At 41.5% G+C, this 22757-nt stretch overlaps 1 protein-coding gene across 1 annotated transcript in view; it reads right to left on the reverse strand.

Annotated features, from left to right (window-relative positions):
• Positions 1-218: 218 nt before the first annotated feature.
• The window catches only part of TRPM8 (transient receptor potential cation channel subfamily M member 8), a 69351-nt gene continuing 46812 nt past the window's right edge, over positions 219-22757 (reverse strand). The window contains exons 20-25 of the mRNA XM_049769300.1: positions 18784-18961; positions 15469-15659; positions 11132-11231; positions 10235-10268; positions 5852-5941; positions 219-346 (exon numbers count right to left, since the gene is read on the reverse strand). Coding sequence (XP_049625257.1) covers positions 5891-5941; positions 10235-10268; positions 11132-11231; positions 15469-15659; positions 18784-18961 — 554 coding nt within the window. The 3' untranslated portion in view covers positions 219-346; positions 5852-5890. The remainder of the gene's footprint in view (positions 347-5851; positions 5942-10234; positions 10269-11131; positions 11232-15468; positions 15660-18783; positions 18962-22757) is intronic.

A 22757-nucleotide genomic window follows, 5' to 3' on the forward strand; every position in this document is an offset into this window, starting at 1 on the left:
ATCAGAAATGAACAAAACTATAATACAGGAGAGGAATCATGACTGAATTCTTATTCTTAGGAGAGATGTTGTTAAAGCACAAGAAATGCAAAGATACAGGAGGTGCAAAGACACAGTAAACCTCAGTAGCAAGAGCTAGTCACTGAGATGGAAAGCCCTGGGCCGGGGGAAGCTCTGTGCATGAATGGTTTCCCCCATGTAACTGCCTGCCTGTTCTAATTCCATCACTTATATCATTGTCCATTGGTGCAAAATTAGTGTCGGTGTACCCATGACTGGAGCTATTCCCATTTCGCATGGCTCAGGGCATTCTGGAAATCCCGTCCTTTCTCAGGGCTGATGATACCTATAAAAGCAAAGATAGAATTGGGGTAAGAATCCACTTTGCATTTCTATTCACAAGATACCACTGGGTTCAAATTGCATTGGGAACATATTAGCTCAAAGATATGAGGTAGATACTAGGAAACGTATGCTACCAAAAATGAGATATTTGAAAAAATGAGATATTTGCATCTGGCATTAAAGCAACTACATAAAATAGTCATGGTCTCTCTTCAAGATGCACATATGGTATAGACTAGTCAGTTTGCCCTTGAAATCTAAATCACTCTGACTAAATGATGAAAGACTTGATTCTTTGTTGATATTGTGCTTTGGTTCTAATTACATCTTTTAAGTAGCTGGCTTTGCCAAGGGCTTACTACTGGTTCTGAGATCAGGGATGACTTCCAGCAATCTGAGGTAACCATACAGGATGAACACCAGTTCAAATCTCGGCGTCCCATATTAGCTTAAGGCATGAGTAATGTTTGGTAAGAAGTCAGTTTATTTGCTCATATTTTACTCACAGTCAACAAGAGATTAGCACTGGATAAAGGAGGTAAATGCCTCATGTTTTCAATCTCTTCTGATTATGACATCGTTTTGGCTTTAGAAGCATTTAAAAGTATCTTTTCCTTGTTCTTTTTTGTTAAATTGCTGCTCATAAATTAAACAAATGGCAAATGTTTCTCTTTTGGGGGCTGCAACCCGGCAGCACTCAGGGATTACTTCTGGCTCTGTTCTCAGAAATTGCTCCTGTCAGAGTCAGGGGACCATATGGGATGCCGAGAATCAAACCCAGGTTCATCCCAGGTCAGCCATATGCAAGGAAAACACCCTGCCACTGTGCTATCACTCTGACCCCTAAATGACAAATGTTTCAAAGCTAGAATTAAAATTTATTGTAAGGTCTAATACTGTCTTCATTATACAAAACTAAAAAGTTGAAATACATCAACTAAGGAGACGTGTCATTTCCTCAGGCACATCAGAAGGTTCTGCGTGTCTTCCAAATGTACAAGATATGCACCAATCTTGCCTATGATGGTCAGAAAAGTGGGCAACGACAATTAATATTAAAAAGAGTTCTGAGAACTCAATTACAAATTAAAAGCAACTCTATAGCAAGAAAAATAAAGGTGGAAGGGAGGGAGAAAAGAAAGAAGGAAGGGGGAAAGAAATGGAAAAGAGGAATGAAGGGAAAAAAGAAGGGGAAGGAAAGAAATAAAATGAGAGGAGGAAGAAAGGGAGGAAGGCTGTACTTTTGTGTTTCCATTTACTTTCCAAGGAAAGTGGCTTTTCTTTTCTTTTTTTTGGTTTTTTTTTTGTTTTGTTTTTGTTTTTTGGGGGCCACACCCGGTGGTTCTCAGGGGATACTCCTGGCTTTCTGCTCAGAAATAGCTCCTGGCAGGCATGGGGGACCATATGGGACATAAGGATTCGAGCCAACCACCTTTGGTCCTGGATCGGCTGCTTGCAAGGCAAACGCCGCAGTGCTATCTCTCCAGGCCAAATTACTTCCTAAAAAATCTAATCAGACAGAATACCCAGACTATCTCCATGATTCCTAACAGCATTTTTGGCATATGGTTCCAGAATTTGGACAGGTAATATAGAAAGCAAGATCATGGATCAAACTTTAAGCTCAGTTTTCCAATTAATTCTAATATCTTTTGATTGTTCAAGTGATCAGTTGCTAGCAATTTTAAATGTCTCCATAAAATAAGTTTAAATGCAAAGGTAATCTACTTCTATTTGTCCATCCCAGAGCAATAAGCATAAAGGATAAAAAGCATAAAGGATAAAAACAATGGAACTTTGTTAGAAGCAATTAAGGGGGAAATGTTGAATCTTAGAACAGTGTGATTTGTTCAGTTAAAACCAGAACAGTTGCAAGTTCTTTAGATAAGGAGGTTTCCCAGGCCCTAGTGCTAACCTCTCACTTTATAGAATCCCGTTTCTCACACAAATATGAAAGGATGGGGGCCAAAGGCCAAACAGTCTCGGGCGCATTGGTAGTATTAAAAAAATAAAAATAGAAGAAAGCAAGAAAGAACTAAATATTCAAGCCAAAAGCAACAACAATGGAATCAAAAAACCCAAATTTCAACAATCTAAATTTAAAAAAGGCCCTGTTATACTGGCAGGCTATGGGGACAGAGAGGGTGGTATGTATGGGATACACTTGAGGAACATTTGCAGAGGGAGGACAACACTGGTGACAGGAATGGCCCTGATTCATTGTATGTATGAAACCCAATCATGAAGGACTCTGTAAATCACAAGAGTTTCAATCAAATAAACTTTTTTTTTGGGGGGGGGTTTCTGGGCCACACCCGTTTGATGCTCAGGGGTTACTCCTGGCTAAGTGCTCAGAAATTGCCCCTGGCTTGGGGGGACCACATGGGACGCCAGGGGATCGAACCGCGGTCCTTCCTTGGCTAGCACTTGTAAGGCAGACACCTTACCTCTAGCGCCACCTCACCAGCCCCTCAAATAAACTTTTTAAAAGATTCAAACCCCCCCAAAAAAGAGAAAATTGAAGCAGTGACAATTGGATGACATCTGAAGGGGTCATGAGAGTCAATACACCTTCCATCTTGATCCCTTGGATGCTTTATATAGATGCCATACCTTGAACATACTCAAACAGCTCTGCAGAGGGACTATGAGGAACTAAAATCTCCTGCCAAGAGCTGGTGCCCACATCATTGATCATTTGAGTGAATGAGCTTGAAGCTGATTCCAGTCCCAATGGAGCTTTAAATAACTATAGTCTTCGATGACATATGACTATAACTCACTGAAGATCCAGATCCAGAACCTCCAGTAAAACTACTGCATAACTACTGGATTACTGAGGGGGGAATGGTAGCATGTGATTTAAGCTCAATTTCTGTCATTATTTTTAAAAACTATCAGAGAATATACCTGTTATAAAAAGAAAAAGAAAAAGAACGAAGTCTCAAGTATCACTCAGAAATGTGGGGCATTTTAGAGGCTCATAGTGCAACTTCACTTGTCTGATTTGTAAGGTAGATTCTTTTTCACTGATTTAGCCCAAATCCAAGATAGTATCATTTTCAAATTACTGTGGATGTGATGCCAAAAAAGAAAATAATATCTTGTGTTTCCATTTTTCATTCTTTAGCATATTTTCCTTGTAGAGACAAGTAAAACTTCTTTTATGACTTGTTCATTTAAAGCTGCCCTTTATTGTTTTTGTTTTGTTTTGTTTTTGTTTCTTTTGTTTTGGGGCCATACCCAGTAAGGGATTACTGCTGGCTCTGTGCACAGAAATTACTCCTGGCAGGATCAGGGGACCATATGGGATGCCAGAGATTGAACCTGGATACTAAGCCAATGCCCTACCTGCTGTGCTATTGCTCCATCCCCTACATGCCTATATTTACATACATTTTATATATGTAAATTTTGTATGTTCTTTAAATCTTTCCTGTAAGGTAACAGCTAGCTATCAACCCAAACAAAAGTATTCCCCACACTTCTTCCTGATAACATCTTCTTTTGATATGTAAAAGCCCACCTGGATTACTAGATCTCTGCTTTCCCCATTATTTGGGTAATTGGTTTGAATAAAGAAAGAAGACTGGCTTTGGGCTTGGAAGATAGAGCTCAGTATAGGAAGCACATGGCAGAGAGGCCATAAGGCAGAAGGCCAAAAGGAAAAAGCAGACATACTCCAATAAAACTTTAACTCACTACTACCCTGCTTCATCAGACCTGTCCACCTAAGGGCTTAGAAACACGGTGCCTGGGGCAGTCTCACCCAACTCATGGAATGTTATTTTTATTTTACCCTGCCCCATATATCTATAAGAACTTTTCTTTTAAAAAATATCCTCCATGTTTTGTTTATCACTTATTTTATAAATTCACCTTTCCATTGCTATTTTGTTAATACTTTATGATAACAAAAGTTTATGATTTTTATATATTTAATATATTATTCTTGGCCTTAGCTAGTCTCTTATACAGCTTGCTCTTTCCCTTCTGCCACAAGATTATATGGCCTTAATCTAATTTTACTTCTTTAATAATTTCATATTTATATACTTAAATCTTTATAAGTAAAGTGTTTCTTCTTGAATAAATCATAAGTAAAGGACCCTAACTTTATTATTTCCCAAGTGCATGTCTAAAAATTTACTTACACAATCTACTTTTTCCCAATTATTTACCTAGTATTTCTCAAGTGCTTGTCTAAAGATTTACTTATAAAACAATCTACTTTATGCTTCCTAATTTGAAATTAAAAGTTTGGTATATATAAATTGTTAAATCTATATGTATGTAAAGCTTATCTATAGACTTTATAAATGTACTTTGGCATCTGGTGGTGATTGATTCCCCATGATTCTTTTTTTTTTTAACCTTTCTTTTTTTTTAATTATCTTTATTTAAACACCGTGATTACAAACATGATTATAGTTGTATGATTACAGTCATGTAAAGAACACCCCCCTTCACCAGTGCAACATTCCCACCACCAATTTCTCAGATCTCCCTCCTTCCCACCCCCCTACACCTGTACTCGAGACAGGCTTTCTACTTCCCTCATTCATTCACATTGTTATGATAGTTTTCAGTGTAGTCATCTCTCCAACTGCACTCATCACTCTGTGTGATGAGTTTCATGTCTTGAGCTGCACCTACCAGCCCTCATCTCTCTTGTCTCTGAGATACTGTTAAAAATGTCTTTCATTTTTCTTAAAGCCCATAGATGAGTGAAACCATTCTGCGTCTTTCTCTCTCCCTCTGACTTACTTCACTCAGCATAATAGATTCCATGTACATCCATGTATAGGAAAATTTCATGACTTCATCTCTCCTGATCATGATTCTTATTTTAACATTTATAATTCTATTTTCATTTCTTAATCTCCCAGACAAACTGGAGAATCACCTTAATGTTTATATAAAAAAGATACTGGTAACTAGATTTTGATGAGAATTGTGTAATTTATAATTTGGAAGAACTGCTAAACGCAGGCACCTAATGATCTAACTGATTTAAATATTTTGAAGTTCTCTTTATTAAAGTGTTTTGACTCTTGTAAAAAATACATAAATAAAATAAAGAGTCTCATTTGGGGGGGGGGGGTTTGGGTCACACCTGGCAGTGCTTAGGAGTTACTCCTGGCTCTATGTTCAGAAATTGCTCCCGGCAGGCTCAGGGGACCATATGGGATGCCGGGATTTGAACCACTGATGAGAGGCAAATGCCTTACCTCCATGCTATCTCTCCAGCCCCAAGAGTCCCATCTCTTAACGCTAATCTCTGACCTGGGGGAGTACAATGATGGAATATAATGTGTGGGCAGGGGGTAGGGGCCCTTCCCCTTGCTGCTCCCAAAAATCCATAATGTATTTTTTAAGAATTTTGCACAATATATTATTTCAAGCCCAAAATATATAAAAAAAAAAAACTTAGAAATGTATCATGATTTTTTATTAGTCTTAAAGTTTTGGAGAAAAAAAACTATAAGCTGTTAAGATCACTTACCTGCTATCATTAGATTTTCTTCTATCTAAGTCCACAGTTTTATTTTATTTTACTGGCAATCTCTTTCAGAAGTCCCTTGAGGTCATTAATCTTGCAAGAAAGGAGAGAAAAAGTGCTTTTAAGAGAAATTTTCCAACTTAGAATTTTGAATTATTACTCTATGACTTTTCCATATTACTAGCTAGGAAATATAGTATATGCCTGAAGTAAAGGGGAATTGGAGAAGTTTCAGAATAGCCTTTGGCTTTTTTTTTTAATATCTTTATTTAAGCACCATAATTACAAACATGTTTGTAGTTGGGTTTCAGTCATAAAAAGAACACCATTCTTCACCAGTGCAATTTTCCCACCACCAATGCCTGCCATCATTTCACCAAGTAATACAGAGAGGGATAGATATAGAATAGTCTCACTCATCTGCGGGATATAAGAAAAATAAAAGACAATTTGGTAATAATATTCAGATACAATAGAGATGAGGGCCAGGAGAACCAACCCATGATATGAAGCTTGCCACAAAGAGTGGTGAGTGTAGTTAGAGCACTAATTGCATTGACAACTACTTTGCCAATGATAGTGAGAAATAGAAGTAGATTACTATCCCAGAGACAGGAAGGGGGTTGGGGGTCAAAAACGGGGGAGATTAGTGGTAAGAAAGTTGCACTGCTGAAGGGTGATGTACATTCTATAACTGAAACCCAACTATGAACATTTCCATAATCATGATGCTTAAAGAAATTATTAAAAAAAAAAAACATTTCACTAAAGATTAGTCTTAGCACCAACTCGTATTACTCAGCTCAACTGGAAATCACCAGAAAGAATAGCTTTTAACAACACAGAGAAATAATCTGCAGAAGTAATGTTTTAGATAATCTAAAAATTATGATACCAACAAGTGTTACGACAAAAATATACTAATAACCTGATGTAATACTAATCATTTAAATTTTAGGGTATTTCTATATTTAGGGATTGGTGTTTTTATTTGTTTGTTTGCCTTTTATTTCTGGGCCATAAATCAATTGCATTTTGGACTTTGCACTAGTGGATCGTTCTTGGCAGTGATTAGGGTATGATAGATGATGCCAGGGATAGATACCCAGATGTCTGAGTGCAAGGCAAGAACTACCTACTGTACTATTCTTACAGCTCCAATTTAAATTTTCACATATTAAGTATTTTCATCTTACAAAAACGTAGTGGTCAAACAAATAGTTGGCATGCCTAATAATAAGCAAAAAGTGTGTCAAAATCTCTCACAAAATGGAAAACAAAGTAGTAAGACAATATACTAGAAGCCATAAAAAAAAACACTCTTTATGCATATGTCCTGGGTCTATTACACCAGAAACAAGTAGCTTATCTTAAATGATATTCCATAATGGATAATGCAATAATGCAACTGATAAATTATCACAAGTAGTGCAATTACTGTTTGGTTGCTGCCCAGCTCACTTAAGGAAAAATGTGTGTTTAACTCCAATTTGTTTCCAATTAGAATCTCTTCGTTCAACTTTTAAAAAAATCAGCATGGAGGAATGTAATGGTTTCCATGGGGGTTGCCTAGAACACTCTTGGCTGCAGTGTATAATGACAAAAAGGAAAGAAATAGAATGGAGGGAAAGAAAGACAGATGTGAAACAAAGGAGGACAGGAATCAAGGGAACTCAGGAACATTGCAGTGTTGAAGAAAGCCAGAACTAAATATCCAAACCACAGAATCAATAAGACTGAAGTCTGACAACCCAAACTTTAACAAGCAAACTTTAAAAGGTGTCTATTTTGATGCCAGGCTTGGAGAGAGAAGTATGGGGTGGACTCAGGGAACATTATGAGTGAAGGGCAACTGATAATGATGGTGGGACTGGTGTTGAAGCCTTATATGTCTAAAACTCAACTATAACTTTATAAATCCCAATGCATTCCATTGAAAATGTAAAAAAAATAATTATTATTAAAGATAGTGATAGAATGGGAATATTTGGCTCCATGTCAACATGGCATTCATGTAAGCTGAACTAAAGTAAATATTTTCAATTTTGCGAACCTATAAAGTAGAGAAAAACTGAAAAAAAATAAATAAGCATAGTTAAAGTAGTTATAAAAATTAATGGCTGCTCCAAAAGAAATTATATAGGAAGATATTACAAAGATATAGGAAGATCCTATCTTGAAAACTTACTTAGACCAATTGCAAGCAGCCTTGTTTTCTAGCCATACGTGGAGAAATGTTTTGTTTGCTGGAAGGGTTAGTGCTGATGTGTCTCCTAGATGGCTGTGATTAGCTATTTGGGGAAACATACAGCACCCTGCACTTGCTCCTGTGTCCCTGAAATCCAACTGCAGATGGACAGGAGACACCTTGGTGTATAGTATGCGTCTGGTAGAACTAGCCAAGGCACTAACTCCAACATCAGATGGTGGCAAGGGGACTGAATCCACAAGCACTTCTCTGCTCCCAGGACCTCCAGGAGGTACATGTGAGTGGGCAATCGTCAATTATGACCTCTGACCTGCCATTTCTGCACCTCCACCTGCCACAACCTTGCCCTGCTCACAACAACCAACACTATCTTCAGAGCCTGGGGTAGAGGGGGTCCCGGCCCACCAACCATATGGCTGTGGGATCCATTCTACCCTGTAGTCCCAGATTCTGATGACTCTAATATGGTAAGTTTCTGGGGGCACAACTCCTCCTCCCTTTCTCTCTGTCCCCTACGTGCCCCCAGAGCAAGATGAACAGAGCTCAGGGGAAACCTCTGTGCCAGCACTAGAAACTTTTCATCAGCTCCTAAAACCAGTTAGGTTTTAGAAAACCACTGTCTTAAAACCACTGTCAAATAAGCTCAGTACTACTTCTGCACAGGTTCAGTACCCAGAGGTCCTGGCACTGCTGTGGAAACCCAGATCACTCAAAGGATCTTTTGAAGAGCAGTCATCAGTGTCCCACTTGAGCCAAAACACTCCTGAGGTCTTTCCTATGTGGAAACAAAACCCAGCTCCAAAGAGACCGGTGAGTACCCACATGGGACAGTGAAGAATACCTTCTTCCCTCTGTGCATTTGCTCCCCAAATTAATGTAGCCCCCTAGCTACCCAGAATAGCCTGTAGTTCTCTGACCTTATGGACATTTCCAGCTATGGATGCAACTCACAAGTTTGAGGACACTAGCAAGATGCAGCTTACACCTCTGATGAGATGTAGACAAACACTGCTGCTATTTAACCCTGCACAATTCAGCTGGACAATGCTCAACCCATCTGACAGGGCATATTTACAAAACTCAAGGGCCAAATCACATGGATGATACTTAGCCCACTGCTTGCACTGAGCAGGTGGCCAGTAAATATTAGGTGCCAGGTGACAGAGTTACAGAAGCAGCAGAAAGTATCTTTAAATATAAATACGTGAACTAAGAAAAGTAACTATCCTAAATAAGGCATTCTATACATTAGATATAATATATCAAGTAACATCTTTTTTTGGTATCAAGTAACATCTTAAGATGTTATTCCCTGTTGTTCCTTTATTATCTCAACATTCTTTCCATTTTCCTCCTTGCCACTTATTATAATCATGCTTCATATCCTAGCCTAATCATTTGTGTACAAATATTCAAATCTCTAACGTTCTTCCAGTTCCTTCACTAAAAATAAGCAATGGCTCAGCATCAGTATGAGAAGCTGTAAAAAGGCACTGTTGCAAGGGAACATGTCCCAAAGAACAGCTGCCACTGATTTTCTGTCTCCTTGAATCAGTGCCCTTAGAACTAAGAGAGATGGTTTTTACCTCTCTAACCTGACTGCAGGCTTGCAGACCTGCATTAGAAAATGAAAATTATCACCTAAAACCTAAGTGGAAAACATTGCCTGGCATTTATTTCAATTCTCCCTGAAACTGCCATCTCCAATAGAAAACCAAATTGTTTATAAAAGGTTGTGAAGATGGACATGCACAAAATGTTAACAACTGACCTTCAGGTTACATTGAACACCAGGACTAGTCCCTGTAGGGGTTGCGCACATCTGAAAAATAATTCAGTTCCAGGACCTAGACCCTGCACCAGGAATATATAAAACAGCCTCTGAAGCAGAACTGGGCCCATTTTCTTATAAAAATCAACTCCTTTTATGTGGGGGCCTTAGCCATTGGCCTTTAGTTGAAAACTTAATAATAAGAGATTTAAAAAATTAATCCCCATGGGGCCAGAAAGATAGTACAGTGGGAAATGCTTGCCTTGCATGTGGTTGACCCAGGTTTAATCCCTGGTGTTACAGATAATTCCCAGAGCCTGCTAGAGTACAGAGTCAAGAGTAAATACCAAATACCGCTGACTAAAAATAATAGTTTTTATTCCCGAAATAATTATCAGGACTATACCTTGGTATCCAGCTGTCTGAACCGATGCCTCATCCTTCAAGAGAGTTGAAAAGAGTGAGAGGGGAGGGAAGATATTGAGCAAAGGTATTAGAGTCCATTTAAAGTCTTTTAAATAAAATAATATGATCATTTTCAACTAAAGCACCATTGGTTGGAGCACAGCATTTCTGTCTTCACAATAGCCAAATGAAACAATTTGTTCCAAACCCAGATGAAAAGTTCAGCAGAGAGTTGTTACATAACTAAGCTTGAGGGTCTGTCCCTCTTACTTCTCTACCCAAGACCTCAGGATCAAAAATTAGGATGATTAAAAGAACTGTTTTTTGACAAAGACAATGAACATGCATGGGGCTTTCAATGACATTCTAACAACTGTGCTGAACTTAAAGGGATTTGTTGCCCATACATTTGCTCTTGTTTTGATGGAATAAATATTGGCACACCCAGTAAGCAAAACTTACCTATTTCTAGAGGGTGTTTTCTAATAATTCTGTGAATTCCAGGGATATTCAGCAGCAGACTAATAGATCTACCAAAAGTTGATCATTGTATAATCAATCCCTCTTACATCAAAGACATAATATGTGGCCTCTGATCTATGGGCTATCCTCATCTCTGCAGCTATTAGAACTCCATATTCCCAGGTTCTCCAGTCCTTTCCTATGGTTTCCAAATTTCAGTTTTATTTACCAGGCTTTGAGTAACTGGCAAGATGGAAAGTCAATGGATTTTCCCTTGTTAAAAGGCTGGCACCCACTTGGGGGAGATGCTTCTAGATGCTTTTATTGGCTCTCTGCCATAAAATATTTACTTAAAAATGCTCCATCAGCTGCCTCCATTTTCTGGGTTTATATGCATAGGGTAGGTTAACAAAGATCAAATAAATGAGTGACATACTCTTCTGATGTGTCATGGGCTTTTGTGTTAATCTTGACAAGATAATTCTCCTTCATGACGCCTTCCCATGCCAGAGTCTCCTTGTCTTCATTTCTGAAACCTTGAATGATCAAAGAGAAACATAAGTATTATTCCATTGGCCCTCAGCTTCCTAAATCCAACCATGCAAGGAGTAAAGTAATGCTCTGGAATGGGGAGAATGAGATCTTTATGTGTTCTTCTGATTATTAGTGACAGCTGCCAAGAGGCCTTCTAGTTTGTCATTTCACCTACATGTTTTTCAGTTCTGTCATTTCTGTTTGATGTTTTCTTATTTCTATTCTCATATCCTCCTGAGTCTTATTTGCTATTCTTTTCATGACTTCTTTGAGTTCCTTGGCCATCCTTAACATCACATCTCTAAAGTACATATCAAAGGGGTTATATAGGTATCTGATACTATTTGGATATTTAAAACTACTGTCTTCACTTAATGTAGTGTTATTCTGTGTTGTTTTCTCATTATGATCTTTGAAATACGGTGGTGCTTTTTATGTGTTATAGTGTAGCTCATTGACTAGAAAATATGTGGCTGTGAAGCAAAGAAGACTGTCTGTTTTCTACTTGAGACTCACTGACCTGGCTTTTCTGAGTCAAAAAGGACCAAACTTCTGGTCTGTCTGCCTGGCCCTGTTTCTTTAAAATTAGTCGGCTTCTGTGTTATATTACCATATGATTTGGTGAGCTCTTACTGGGGTGTCAGTATTGAAGAGTTTGGAGGCCATATATGTGACCGCATGCTACAAGAACCCCAAGATATCAAAAACTGGACCTATGAGTTTGCATGTTGGCAGCTATAGTAAGTGCATGTGACTGTTGGAGCTTCTGAAACTATAGCAGAGGGGAATGGAGGAAGGCTTCCCATCCCACACTCCATAAAGATCCCAGGGTATTCAGCCCCCTAATTGGTGTGCCAGGAGTTTTTGTCTATATGGTGTCTCTGTATAGATTAGTTGTGAAGTGGTGTTGTTGGGTTGTTGGCCTGGTGGCATTTGTGAGGTTTGGTTGTGGTTGCCTGGGCTTTGGAAGGGCATGGACTTTATTCTTCAGTCATTTGGTAGTCTCTGTCCCCCATACCTTCTCATCTCCCAGTCTACATGTCTGCAAGGATTTTCTATTTTTTTTCAATATGGGAGAGAACTGAGTATTTCCAACTTTTCCAATATGGGGGCTCATCATTGTTGTAGATCCTATTAATGCCCCACTGAAATTGATGACAATTCTACCATTATTTCTTTTACTGGAGTTTTTTTTAATAATTCTCTTAGTTTTAATAAAAATATAAAATAAATTATTTTGTACCTGCCAAGGGCACATCTTGGAGATCAATCCCAAAAATGGGTCTGTCATTTTAAGAGCAAAGAATCCTCTCAATTTGAGACTCCAGTCTCAAATTGAGAAGCAATTGCTCTGGTTGCTTAAAACCCAAAGCTGGAATACTGTTGGTTGGTTGGTTGGTTGGTTGGTTGGTTGGTTGGGTGGTTGGTTGGGTGGTTTGTTGGTTGGTTGGTTGGTTGGTTGGTTGGTTGGTTGGTTGGTTGGTTGGTTGGTTGGTTGGTGTGGTAGCAATTAATATTGAAGGTTGTTGATGGTGGTTGATGGATTTTTCAAACAGCTTTGCTATAAGACCCTGGCCTCCTTCCTACCTGTTTTGTCCTATTAAATTCTTTCACAGAAAAACCCTTTCTGCATGTAGTTGTTCCTGCACCACAACGGGAGAAAGATGTTTTACTTATTGGGGCAGGCTTTGGAGATATGAGGGTGGGAAGACTGGGAACAATGGTGGAAGGAAGGTCAGTCATATTGGGATTGGTGCTGGAACATTGAATCTCAAGACAACCATAAACTATAAACAAGATATACAAGCAAGGCAAATGCCCTACTGCTGCGCCATCACTCTGGCCCCTAAATGGATTACTTTTCAAACCCATAAAAATCAACTATCTATTTTATAAAATGCAAGTCCTAGGGGCAAGTAACAGTGCAAAGGATACTTATTTTTTATGCAGCCAATCTAAGTTCTATCTCTGGAACTCCACAGGGTTCTAAAGCCCCACTAGGAGTGATTCCTGAGCAGAGAACCAGGGGAAATTCCTGAATACAGTCAGGTATGACCTCAAAATTTTAAAGAATATAATTTCTGGGACTGGAGCAGTAGTGCGAGCAGTAGGCCATTTGCCTTGTAAGTGGCTAACCTACAAAGTACCATAGTTCCATCCAATGGTGTCCCATATGGTCCCCCAAGCCAAGAGCAATTTCTGAGCACAAAGCCAGGAGTAACTCTTGAGTATCACCAGGTGTAACCAAAAAAGCAAAAAAAAAAATACAATTTCTACATTGTTTTAAATTATTACTAAAAATGTCACTCAGGAAAAAATGAAAACTTAAAATTCTTCATTTTTAGATGTTACTGGAAAAAACTTACATTTTTCTCTAGAGGAGCAAGTTCAAACTCACTTGGAATTAATTGCAAAGTAAGAATAAGAGAGAAACCTCATGTACCTCCAAAGTTGGTTGATTCTAGAGGCCAATGGATTCTAGACTTAGCCAGCTAAAAGGGGAAATAGAAGGGGCGGTATGCTGGGCACGCCCAGACCTTCCAGTATTGAATGGGTATTTGTGCACCTGCAGGAGAGGATCCTGCTCTTCTATAGGTCTCACCCATTGCCTCGCAAGTCCATCCCAAGAGACATTTGGTGTAAGAATTCTGCATCATGCCCCAGGGACTATAGGGAGATGAGTCCCAAATCCCTCCTTTCTGGCCTTATTTCTCTGAGCTAAAAACTCTATACCATGTATTGGTCATGTTGGGGATCCCATTCTAGTGTGTGTCCACACTATGCTAGTTCCCTCACTACAGTCTGTGGGGGATGATACATATGGGCCTGCCCGTATCACACCAGTAGGCTGGTTTGTCCTCACTGAGTTGCCCTGGTTCTGGAAGTAGCCCTGAGTAAGTGTATATAATGGGTTAAGTCCCCCCCACCATTAGCCCCCTTCTCTGTCTCCCCCAACAGTGGAAATCTTACTACTTACAAGAGATTTAGGTCTCTCAGAACTATTTATTCCCAGAAAACACATAGTGCAATATTATTTTGGGTCTACACTAAGTCAAAATCTTCCTTTCTTGTATCTGCCTTCTGGAATCCAGAGGGGAAAAATTAGTGTAAGAGCCTCTGGTTGACATTTCCTTCATGTATGGTACATTTGGCATGACTGGTCTCCTAAGCTTTCCCTTGGGCCTTAAAATCACCAGAGAGATCTTAAACTCAGCACCTAGACCCTGTGGCATGTTCTTAGAGCATCATCAAATTCCAGCTCTTGCCTCTCAATTCCCATGTTTCTCTGAACGCTTTTTATCCTGATCCCCTTAAATTTGATTGGCTTTTTCTTTCCAGCTACAACAAGAAAGACAATAACTTATCCCAAAGCTGTCAAAACACAGACCTTCCTTATAAAGGTGATGACAGATGTGATAGCTAATGACAACCCAAAGTGACATTTTGTGACTTGAAATAATGCTGCTCATTGGTGATGGCGGTTCCCACCCTAGTGTCAGGTAAGGACCTATGGGATATTTCATCCTGAATGCCTGGCTTTTGTGCATCAGGCCTCAGAAATAAGTCCTGACCAAGGCATCGCCATATGTGTGACATCCACCCTCCCCCCTCACATACACACACACACACACACACACACACACACACACACCACTAGTTCATGGATTCCCCCTTGACCAGTCTGCACTATCCCTGTTTCTAAAATGAACATTCTGCTCTTTTCTCCATCCCCACTAAAGAGACAGAACAGCATCAGGGACAGGCAGAGAAAGAACAAGGGAAAAATCAACAGCCTAGCTTTCTCATGATAGTTCCCCCAGCAGTAAGAGGCCATAGGAAAAACAGTTCCCATTCACTGGGACATTAGAAGAATGGGAATGGGCTGGTGGCACACTAAGCCATTGTTATGCCCTGGTCTCTCTACACAAATCTACCATAGACCCAAGGTGATCTTAAGGTTCCTGGAACTGAGCAGGGATGCTGGGGATCTTGATCATACTAGGAGTCCCCAAAGGAGAACTTCCCACAAGCCACATACTGACACTCCCATCCCATTTCCAAATCAGGTTCTGTCCTACTTGTTTTACTATTATGAGGCCACCCTAAAGGAGACTGTCCACCAGAATCCTCAGAACCATAAGACTCCTTTAATCTACTCATTGCTTGAGCAGTTCTTGGCCTGAGGACCAACGCTTCCTTAATTAGGAGAGGAATGTGGCCCTGTCCCCAGGAGCTCACAGCAGGCTGAGGATTCGTTGTCATTCTTCTGGCAGCAGCAGTCGAAGCATTTCTTCACCACCATGTAGAAGTAGGCGAAGACCACGAAGGGGAAGGGGATGTTGAGGCGGTTGCAATACTCCTGTACCAGGAAGTAACGCTGGAATTTCCACACCTGGTCGTTGTTTTCCTGCACGATGCCCACAGTGTAGCTGCAGTGGGGAAACAGAGGAGTCCCCATCATTTCAGGGTCCCCATCATTTCAGTTTGGAGGAGATGCCTAGGCAATGCAATGAGTCTCCAGTCCACCCTCAGGGGTTCATTTCACACACACATACACACACACACACAAGGCAGAGCTCTCAGTGTCATGGTCCAGTTCACCCCAATCCCAACTGTGTCTGACTCTGGGTTCAGCCATTTGATTTTCTAATCACACCAAAGTGACCTTTAACATTCTGTCGGCTTCAAGACCTTTCAAGGTTTCTCTTCTACCTTGAGTCTCTTAAATAACAAGAGGTTATCTAATGTATATTTCCATCTATCATGGGATGTAATACAGATAACGACCAAGTTCCGTTTGAACAACTTGGTTGTTAAGCGAATTGGTCGTTAAGTGAGGAACTGCATGTACTGTATACAATAACACAGTAAATGCATGCATAGTACTTGACAATACAGTATTCTGAATAAGTAAAATAACGAGAAAGATCAAACTGAAAACTTCCACTTGTTTTCATTTGCATAGGTTGTGTAATTTCCACACAGTACTGCAATGTATTACAGAACATAAAGTTAGTAGAGTAGGTACATTAAAGCACCAAAAACCACAGTATTGTACTGTAGAGTGTACAAGATGGAAAAAGGATATTTAAAATAAAATAAAATAATGGTGAGGAGATGGTTGTAAGTGCGAACGGTCGCTAAACATGTAGGTCGTTAAGCGAGGAGTATCTGTAAGAGTAGCTATTGTGGGTAACTAACATGTGGTGTTAGCATTAAGCTAAAGCATCATCTTTATATACATGATTGAGAACCTGAGAGATTGTACAGAGGTTAAGCATTTGACTTGTACCCTGAAGACCCCAGTTCAAATACAAGGCACCACCAATGGTCCCTGAGCACCACCAGAAGTCACTGCTGAACCGAGTTAGGAGTGCTCCCTGAGCACAACTGGATGTGACCTAATAATAACAATGTATTGTAGAGAAAAAGGAATAGCATACCAGTTATTGTTGGGATACCTATGCCAACATTCCACACCCATATGTGATGAAGATAAAGAAAAGAGTTTAACAAATAGAAACCCTGTTGAGCCTTCCATGCCATAATAAAAAGGGAAGAAGATAATCCAAAGAGAATCCAAAATAACTAGGTAAAGCTTTTATTTTTCTTCCTACATGTCAAAAATAAACTGCAAAGGTGTCATAGAAAAAAATTCTTTACTCACAAGCACAAATGTGACTAGAAACATCTGCAAGACCATAGAAATAGAAGCAGAGCTTCCCTGAGAATTGATGTTATATTTGAATAAATGAAAAGCAGCAGTAAAATATTATTTATAAAAATATGCCAGGAAGATAGCACAGTGGGTCAGGAACTTGCTTATAATCTCAAAACTCAGGGCAGCCTCTCTCGGGCACAGGGACCATCATATCCCTGAAGGTGTTCTCTGGAGTCCTTGCCTAGTATGGACCCTTCCATACTCTGCTGTGGCTGCTTCTCCCAGACCTGCCTTCTCACTCCTGTTTTCTTCCTCCAATCAGACTCCCAGCTCAGTCACCTAGGGTTCTCTGAGCCAGGATTACCTCAGTGAATAACTGACACCCACCCTGTAATCCCAAGACTGTAATGAATCTCAGCTCATGCCCTATATTTCACTGTCAACAGTCTCTGTGCTCCAGGCATTACAATTGATTATTCTACCAATCTTTACATGCCCATCTCCTCCCCTAACTGCAGGCTTAAGCTCTCCTCCAATGCTCAGCTCATCAGTGGAATAAAAGCTTAGTCACAGCTCCACAGAAATGACTTGGTTGATGGATGGGCTTTCTAGAATTGAGGAGGTACTTCACAAAGGAAGTGTCTATAAGCATTAACATTTTTGTTATTGTTGTTATTCCTCTCTCTAGTCAGCCCATTTTCTCTCGTTAGTCTATCAGAAAAGTTCCCAAACATTCGTCTATGCCACAAGCTGCTTTTTCACTCAGAATCAGCAAAAACTAGTTCTGAGTTTAAGAACTATTCCATTCTAAGCAATTCTCTCAGAGTGGGCAGTCCGGGGAGCTCTGCAGACAAATACAGAGAGTGAGATGGTCTTAACAACTCATGATGGAGCTCTTGGCCTGTCCTGGATAATTTTAATGCAGAGTGACATCCAGCACTGATGTTTACAAGGGCTCCCTTTCTGCTGATTTAATCCTGCTTTTTTTTTGTTATTGTTTTGGAGGCTTTGTGGGGGATTGCCAAGCAGTGCTCAGAAGAACCCCACCAGCAATTCTCAGCCACCCAGACTAATAGTTCAATACAAGGGCTGGAGGATTAGTTGTTGCTCACACCCTCTAGTATCAGGGGTTGGGAAGCCAGCCAGCCAGTGCCCAGGGGCTGCACCTAGCAATTCCCAGATACCATGTGGTGTAGAGGCTGAATAAAGATCAGGTGCATCACAGGCATGACTCCTAACTACCATGCTATCTGCCAGCCTCCACCCTTGTGTCCCATTTTCTAGTGTGTCCTGCCCCAATCTTCCCTTTCTTAAAAAAAAAATAATAAACTATGTTTAAAAATTAGGGCAAGGAGCTTTTGAGACCACTGTTCCCCCAACAGGGAGTATGTGACAACGGGGAGAACTGACTCTCCTTTGGATGCCTCCCATGGTTATATTTTGAGACTTGTGAATGACTTCCTGCCACCCCAAAGATTACACACTGATTTGGATGGTTTCCAGTGATTCTGGATCAGAGCTGGAAGCTACCTGATCTTGTGTGACCCCCCCCCAATCTACTACCACATCCGTGTACTCAAGGCAAAGGGTCCTCCTGGATGGTAACTCAAGGCCTGTCATTCTCACTCAACCCTTTGGCTTATATCTAAACTGAAAATTCAAAAACAGCAAGTAGCTGTAGTCAGTTCCTTTAGAATCCCTACTGCTGAGCCCCAGAGAGAAGCAGAGTCTTCAAAATGCACAAAAAAGCAGTTAGGGAGATGCTATCAATGGTTGAACAAAATCTAGATGCATCAGAGGTGCAAACTAACCAGCAGAGGGGGCATATACCTAAACATGTGACTAGCAGGGGGAGACAAGTACCAAAACTGACCAGCAGGGAAAGCACTTACCCAAACATGGCGACCAGCAGGTTGACAAGCAGGATGTTAGTGGACAGCATGTAGATGCAGACCAGGGGAATGGTGATCCACTCGGGGAATCTAGGCAGGTTGTGTTCATCTAGCTCCACACACAGAGGCTTGGACTCATTCCCAGTGAAGGTACAGTGAGAAAAGTCATATGTGGTACCTGTGGAAGGAGAGATCATCAGCAAAGTGAGACCCCTTTCGAGACTCTGCTCTGGCCTCTAGGAACAAAGGCTGACAATATGGTGGAGCACTGGACATTGTTGTAAAGCTCTGTGTCCAAACACTGAGACTCAGAACCATCTTACCTTCCTTGGAAGGCAGAGGCTGAACCCCTCACCAGAATGAGAAATGAAAGCAGGGGCAGGGCAGACCTAGTCTTGACCCCCATGGAGCTTTCAGCCTCTCTAGGTGGGCGAACAAGCCACCACACAAGGTTAAGCCTGTTGGCTGTGTGAAGATAGAAAGGCAAAGAGTGCTTTGAGAATGAAAACCAAAATCCATCCAGGGAGATTCCAGAAAACTCCAAAAGGACTTTGAGCTGAGGGAGGGCAGAAAAAGGGGCAAGAGCATCCACAGAGGGGAAGATACATGCAAAGGCCCTGTGACTGAGGCATGTCTATGGGAAAGAGAAGAGTAGGCCCATAGAGAAAACTGACTCTCTGTCTCTACTAAAAGTAGCAGGTACCCAGGAAAGCACTGGAAACTGAGGTCCAGCCCAGCATGTGTCCTTCCCTGAAGGTCACTTTAACATAAGTAGTGGGAGCACCAGAAACCAGATGAAACATGAGGCTTCAGCTAAGAATCATGTAGGCAGGCGGTGAATGTGGCCTGCAGTAGTAAAAGGGCATGTGGGATTTCAGGGGTATTTTGAATATGCAAGTATTGAAACAAGATGGTGCCATGACTAGGATTTTCAGGGTGAAATCACAGGTAGTGTGAAAACAAATCTGTCAGAGTTCTGATTTGCATAAAGACCTTTGAGTTGCATAAAGACCTCTTATTTGCATAAAGACATCTTATTTGCATGAAGCCCTCTGATTTGCATAGTTATGTGAATGGTAGTCATGAACCCATGAGTGGTGAGGAGGCTGAAAGGAGAATTGAGAGCTTTGAGGGATTTGTCTTTCATTTGTTTGTTTTTTGAGCTACACCTGGCAATACTCAGGAGTTACTCCTGGCTCTGCACTTCTTGGCAGTGATCAGGGGACCATATGGGATGCTGGGAACTGAACACAGGTCAGCCATAAGCAAGACAAAAGCCTACATGCTGTACTATATTTTTTTTTTTTTTGGTTTTTGGGCCACACCTGTTTGACGCTCAGGGGTTACTCCTGGCTATGCACTCAGAAATCGCCCCTGGCTTGGGGGAACCATATGGGATGCCGGGGGGATCGAACCGCGGTCAGTCCTACGCTAGCGCTTGCAAGGCAGACACCTTACCTCTAGCGGCACCTTCCCGGCATCTACATGCTGTACTATTATTGCTCCAGCTCCCAGAATTAAAATTTTTCATTTAGGGTACATAGCAATAGTACAGCAGGTAGGGCATTTTCCTTGCATGTGAACCTGGGTTCGATCCCAGCATGGTCCCCTGATCATTGCCAATGAGTAGTTCCTGAATGCAGAGCCAGGAATAAGCCCTGAGCATTGCTGGGTGTGGTCCAAAAACAAAAAAAGAGGTGGGGTGATTTTCAACCAGAAAAAAAGAAAATGATGGTCACCAATTATTCTCACTAAAAATTTGGGGGTCTTCTCAAATGGGGGCAGGAAAATTCCCCTTTTTGCCTGAATAAAACAGCAGTCCAAAGCTTAATTCAACACCCTCCTATAATAAAAGACCATAATTTTTTTTTGGTTTTTCGGTCACACCCGGGGGCATACAAAGGTTATTCATGGCTCTATGCTCAGAAATCGCTACTGGTAGGCTCAGGGAACCATATGGGATGTCAGGAATCAAACTCGGATCAATCCAGGGTTGGCCATGTGCAAGGCAAAATGCCCTATAGCTGTATTATTGCTTGGGCCCCACAATTTAACCTTATCAAACTGCCAAGCCACCAAATGTGTTCCAAGTCTATAGATCCTGTACTACACAGCTGCATAAGTAGCCATATAAAACCTCAAAATTTCATAGTAGTGTCAGGCCAATAGTATCACAGAAAATCTGTTGGGAAAGTTGCATAGAAGGCCACCAAGCTCAGTGAGCTTACACAGCCACACAGAAGCCTCAACTAGCACCAGCCACAGCCCAGTAAACACTGATTTAGACACTGACTTTAACAATACCATTGAGAGGGCTGGAGTGGTGGCGCATGTAGTAGGGCGTCTGCCTTGCACACGCTAACCTAGGACGGCTAACCTAGGACAGACCGAGGTTCAATCCCCCAGCGTTCCATATAGTCCCCCAAGCCAGGGGCGATTTCTGAGCATATAGCCTGGGCATCACTGGGCGTGGCCCAAAAACAAACAAAAAAACATACTGTTACCCCACCTCCTCCATTCTTCTTGTAACCTTACCTGCTAATAGACCTCCCATTTCTGGGAGAGGTCTTTGGTAAATAACAAAAGGCTTTGGCCTTTTAAAAGGGGATTTTGGATTGAGGAGGAATTGGGAGAAGGCTGCAAGAGAGAAATGGTAGGAGAGATGGCTGAAAGAAGCTAAGACGCAGGGTAAGCTGAGGATAGCACGCGTAAATGGTTATGATATAGGCCACATACATTGGCCAGAGCCTGGAATAAAGATGATATACCCTGAAGCCTGCCTGTGAGTTTTCTACCCATGCTCTCCTGAACTCAGATACCCTCCGGCTGGAGGGGGTTGGTGCCATGTGGCCTGGGACAACAGAGAAAGGTCCCTCCATTCACCATTCACCACCATCAAAGCCTATCCAAAGGGCTTTAATGCAACACTGAGAGAAAGAAAAATTATTACAGGCTGACCCTTTAAAAATAAAAATAGAGGTTTGGGGGCTTTTGGGGAGTTGTTTGTTTGTTTTGGGGTCACACCTGGTAGCACTCAGGGGTTACTCCTGACTCTGTACTTGGAAATCACTCCTGGCAGGCTCGGGGGATCATATGGGATGCAGGGGATCAAACCCTGGTTCATCCCAGGTTTCAAGGAAAAGTCCTACCACTCTGCTATCACTCTAGTCTGGCCCAAAATATAGTTTTCATGTGGGGGCTGGAAAGATAAACAAGGGTGAAGGCACGTGCCTTGCAATGTGGTCAGCCCCTATGGGATGGATCCTCATTACCACATGGGTCCTGAACGCCCCAGAGCACCGTTAGAGTGACCCAAGTAACCCCATACAACAGAGGCCACATCACTTTCAGGCCTTCAAATTGAGCCACCAGCCAGGTTGGTTGAGTCCAAGCCCCTGAACCTCCTGAGCTCCACTGAAGAGTCCACTTCCTCCTGTCTCCCTCCACGCCCCCCCCCCCAAAAAAAACACAGAAATTTAATCTGGAGGTGCCATGAACATCTGAAAAGACTTTTCACTATCATGGAACTGAGTGGTGCGAAGGTGCAACTGCGAGCACCCAGGGCGCTCAGCACCCTCCTGGCTGATATGGGTTTGACTTTCCCCTGCCTCTGCCTTGGTTGGACAGAGGCCACTGCAGGAAGGCTAGTAATGCAGTCGAGCTGTGCTGACTTCTGTTCATGGCATCCTGCATGCAGACTGCAAGGACCTCTTATTCCACATAGTACAGAGCCATTTCTGAGACCCTGAAAACGGTCACAGAATCCAAAGGCCAGAGGCCCCAGGAATCTCCAGGAGGCTGAGACATGTGACATGTGGCCAACAGGGCAAAGAGAGCCTCAGGGTGGCAGTTTTTTGTGGTTTTAGGGCGATGGGGCAGTCACAGTCAGGAGCACTCAGGGGTTCCTCCTGGCTCTACACTCAAAAATCGCTCCTAGCAGGCATGGGGGACCATATGGGATGCCAGGATTCGAA

This window comes from Suncus etruscus, chromosome 2, assembly GCF_024139225.1.
Source record: "Suncus etruscus isolate mSunEtr1 chromosome 2, mSunEtr1.pri.cur, whole genome shotgun sequence".
Lineage (NCBI taxonomy): Eukaryota > Metazoa > Chordata > Mammalia > Eulipotyphla > Soricidae > Suncus > Suncus etruscus.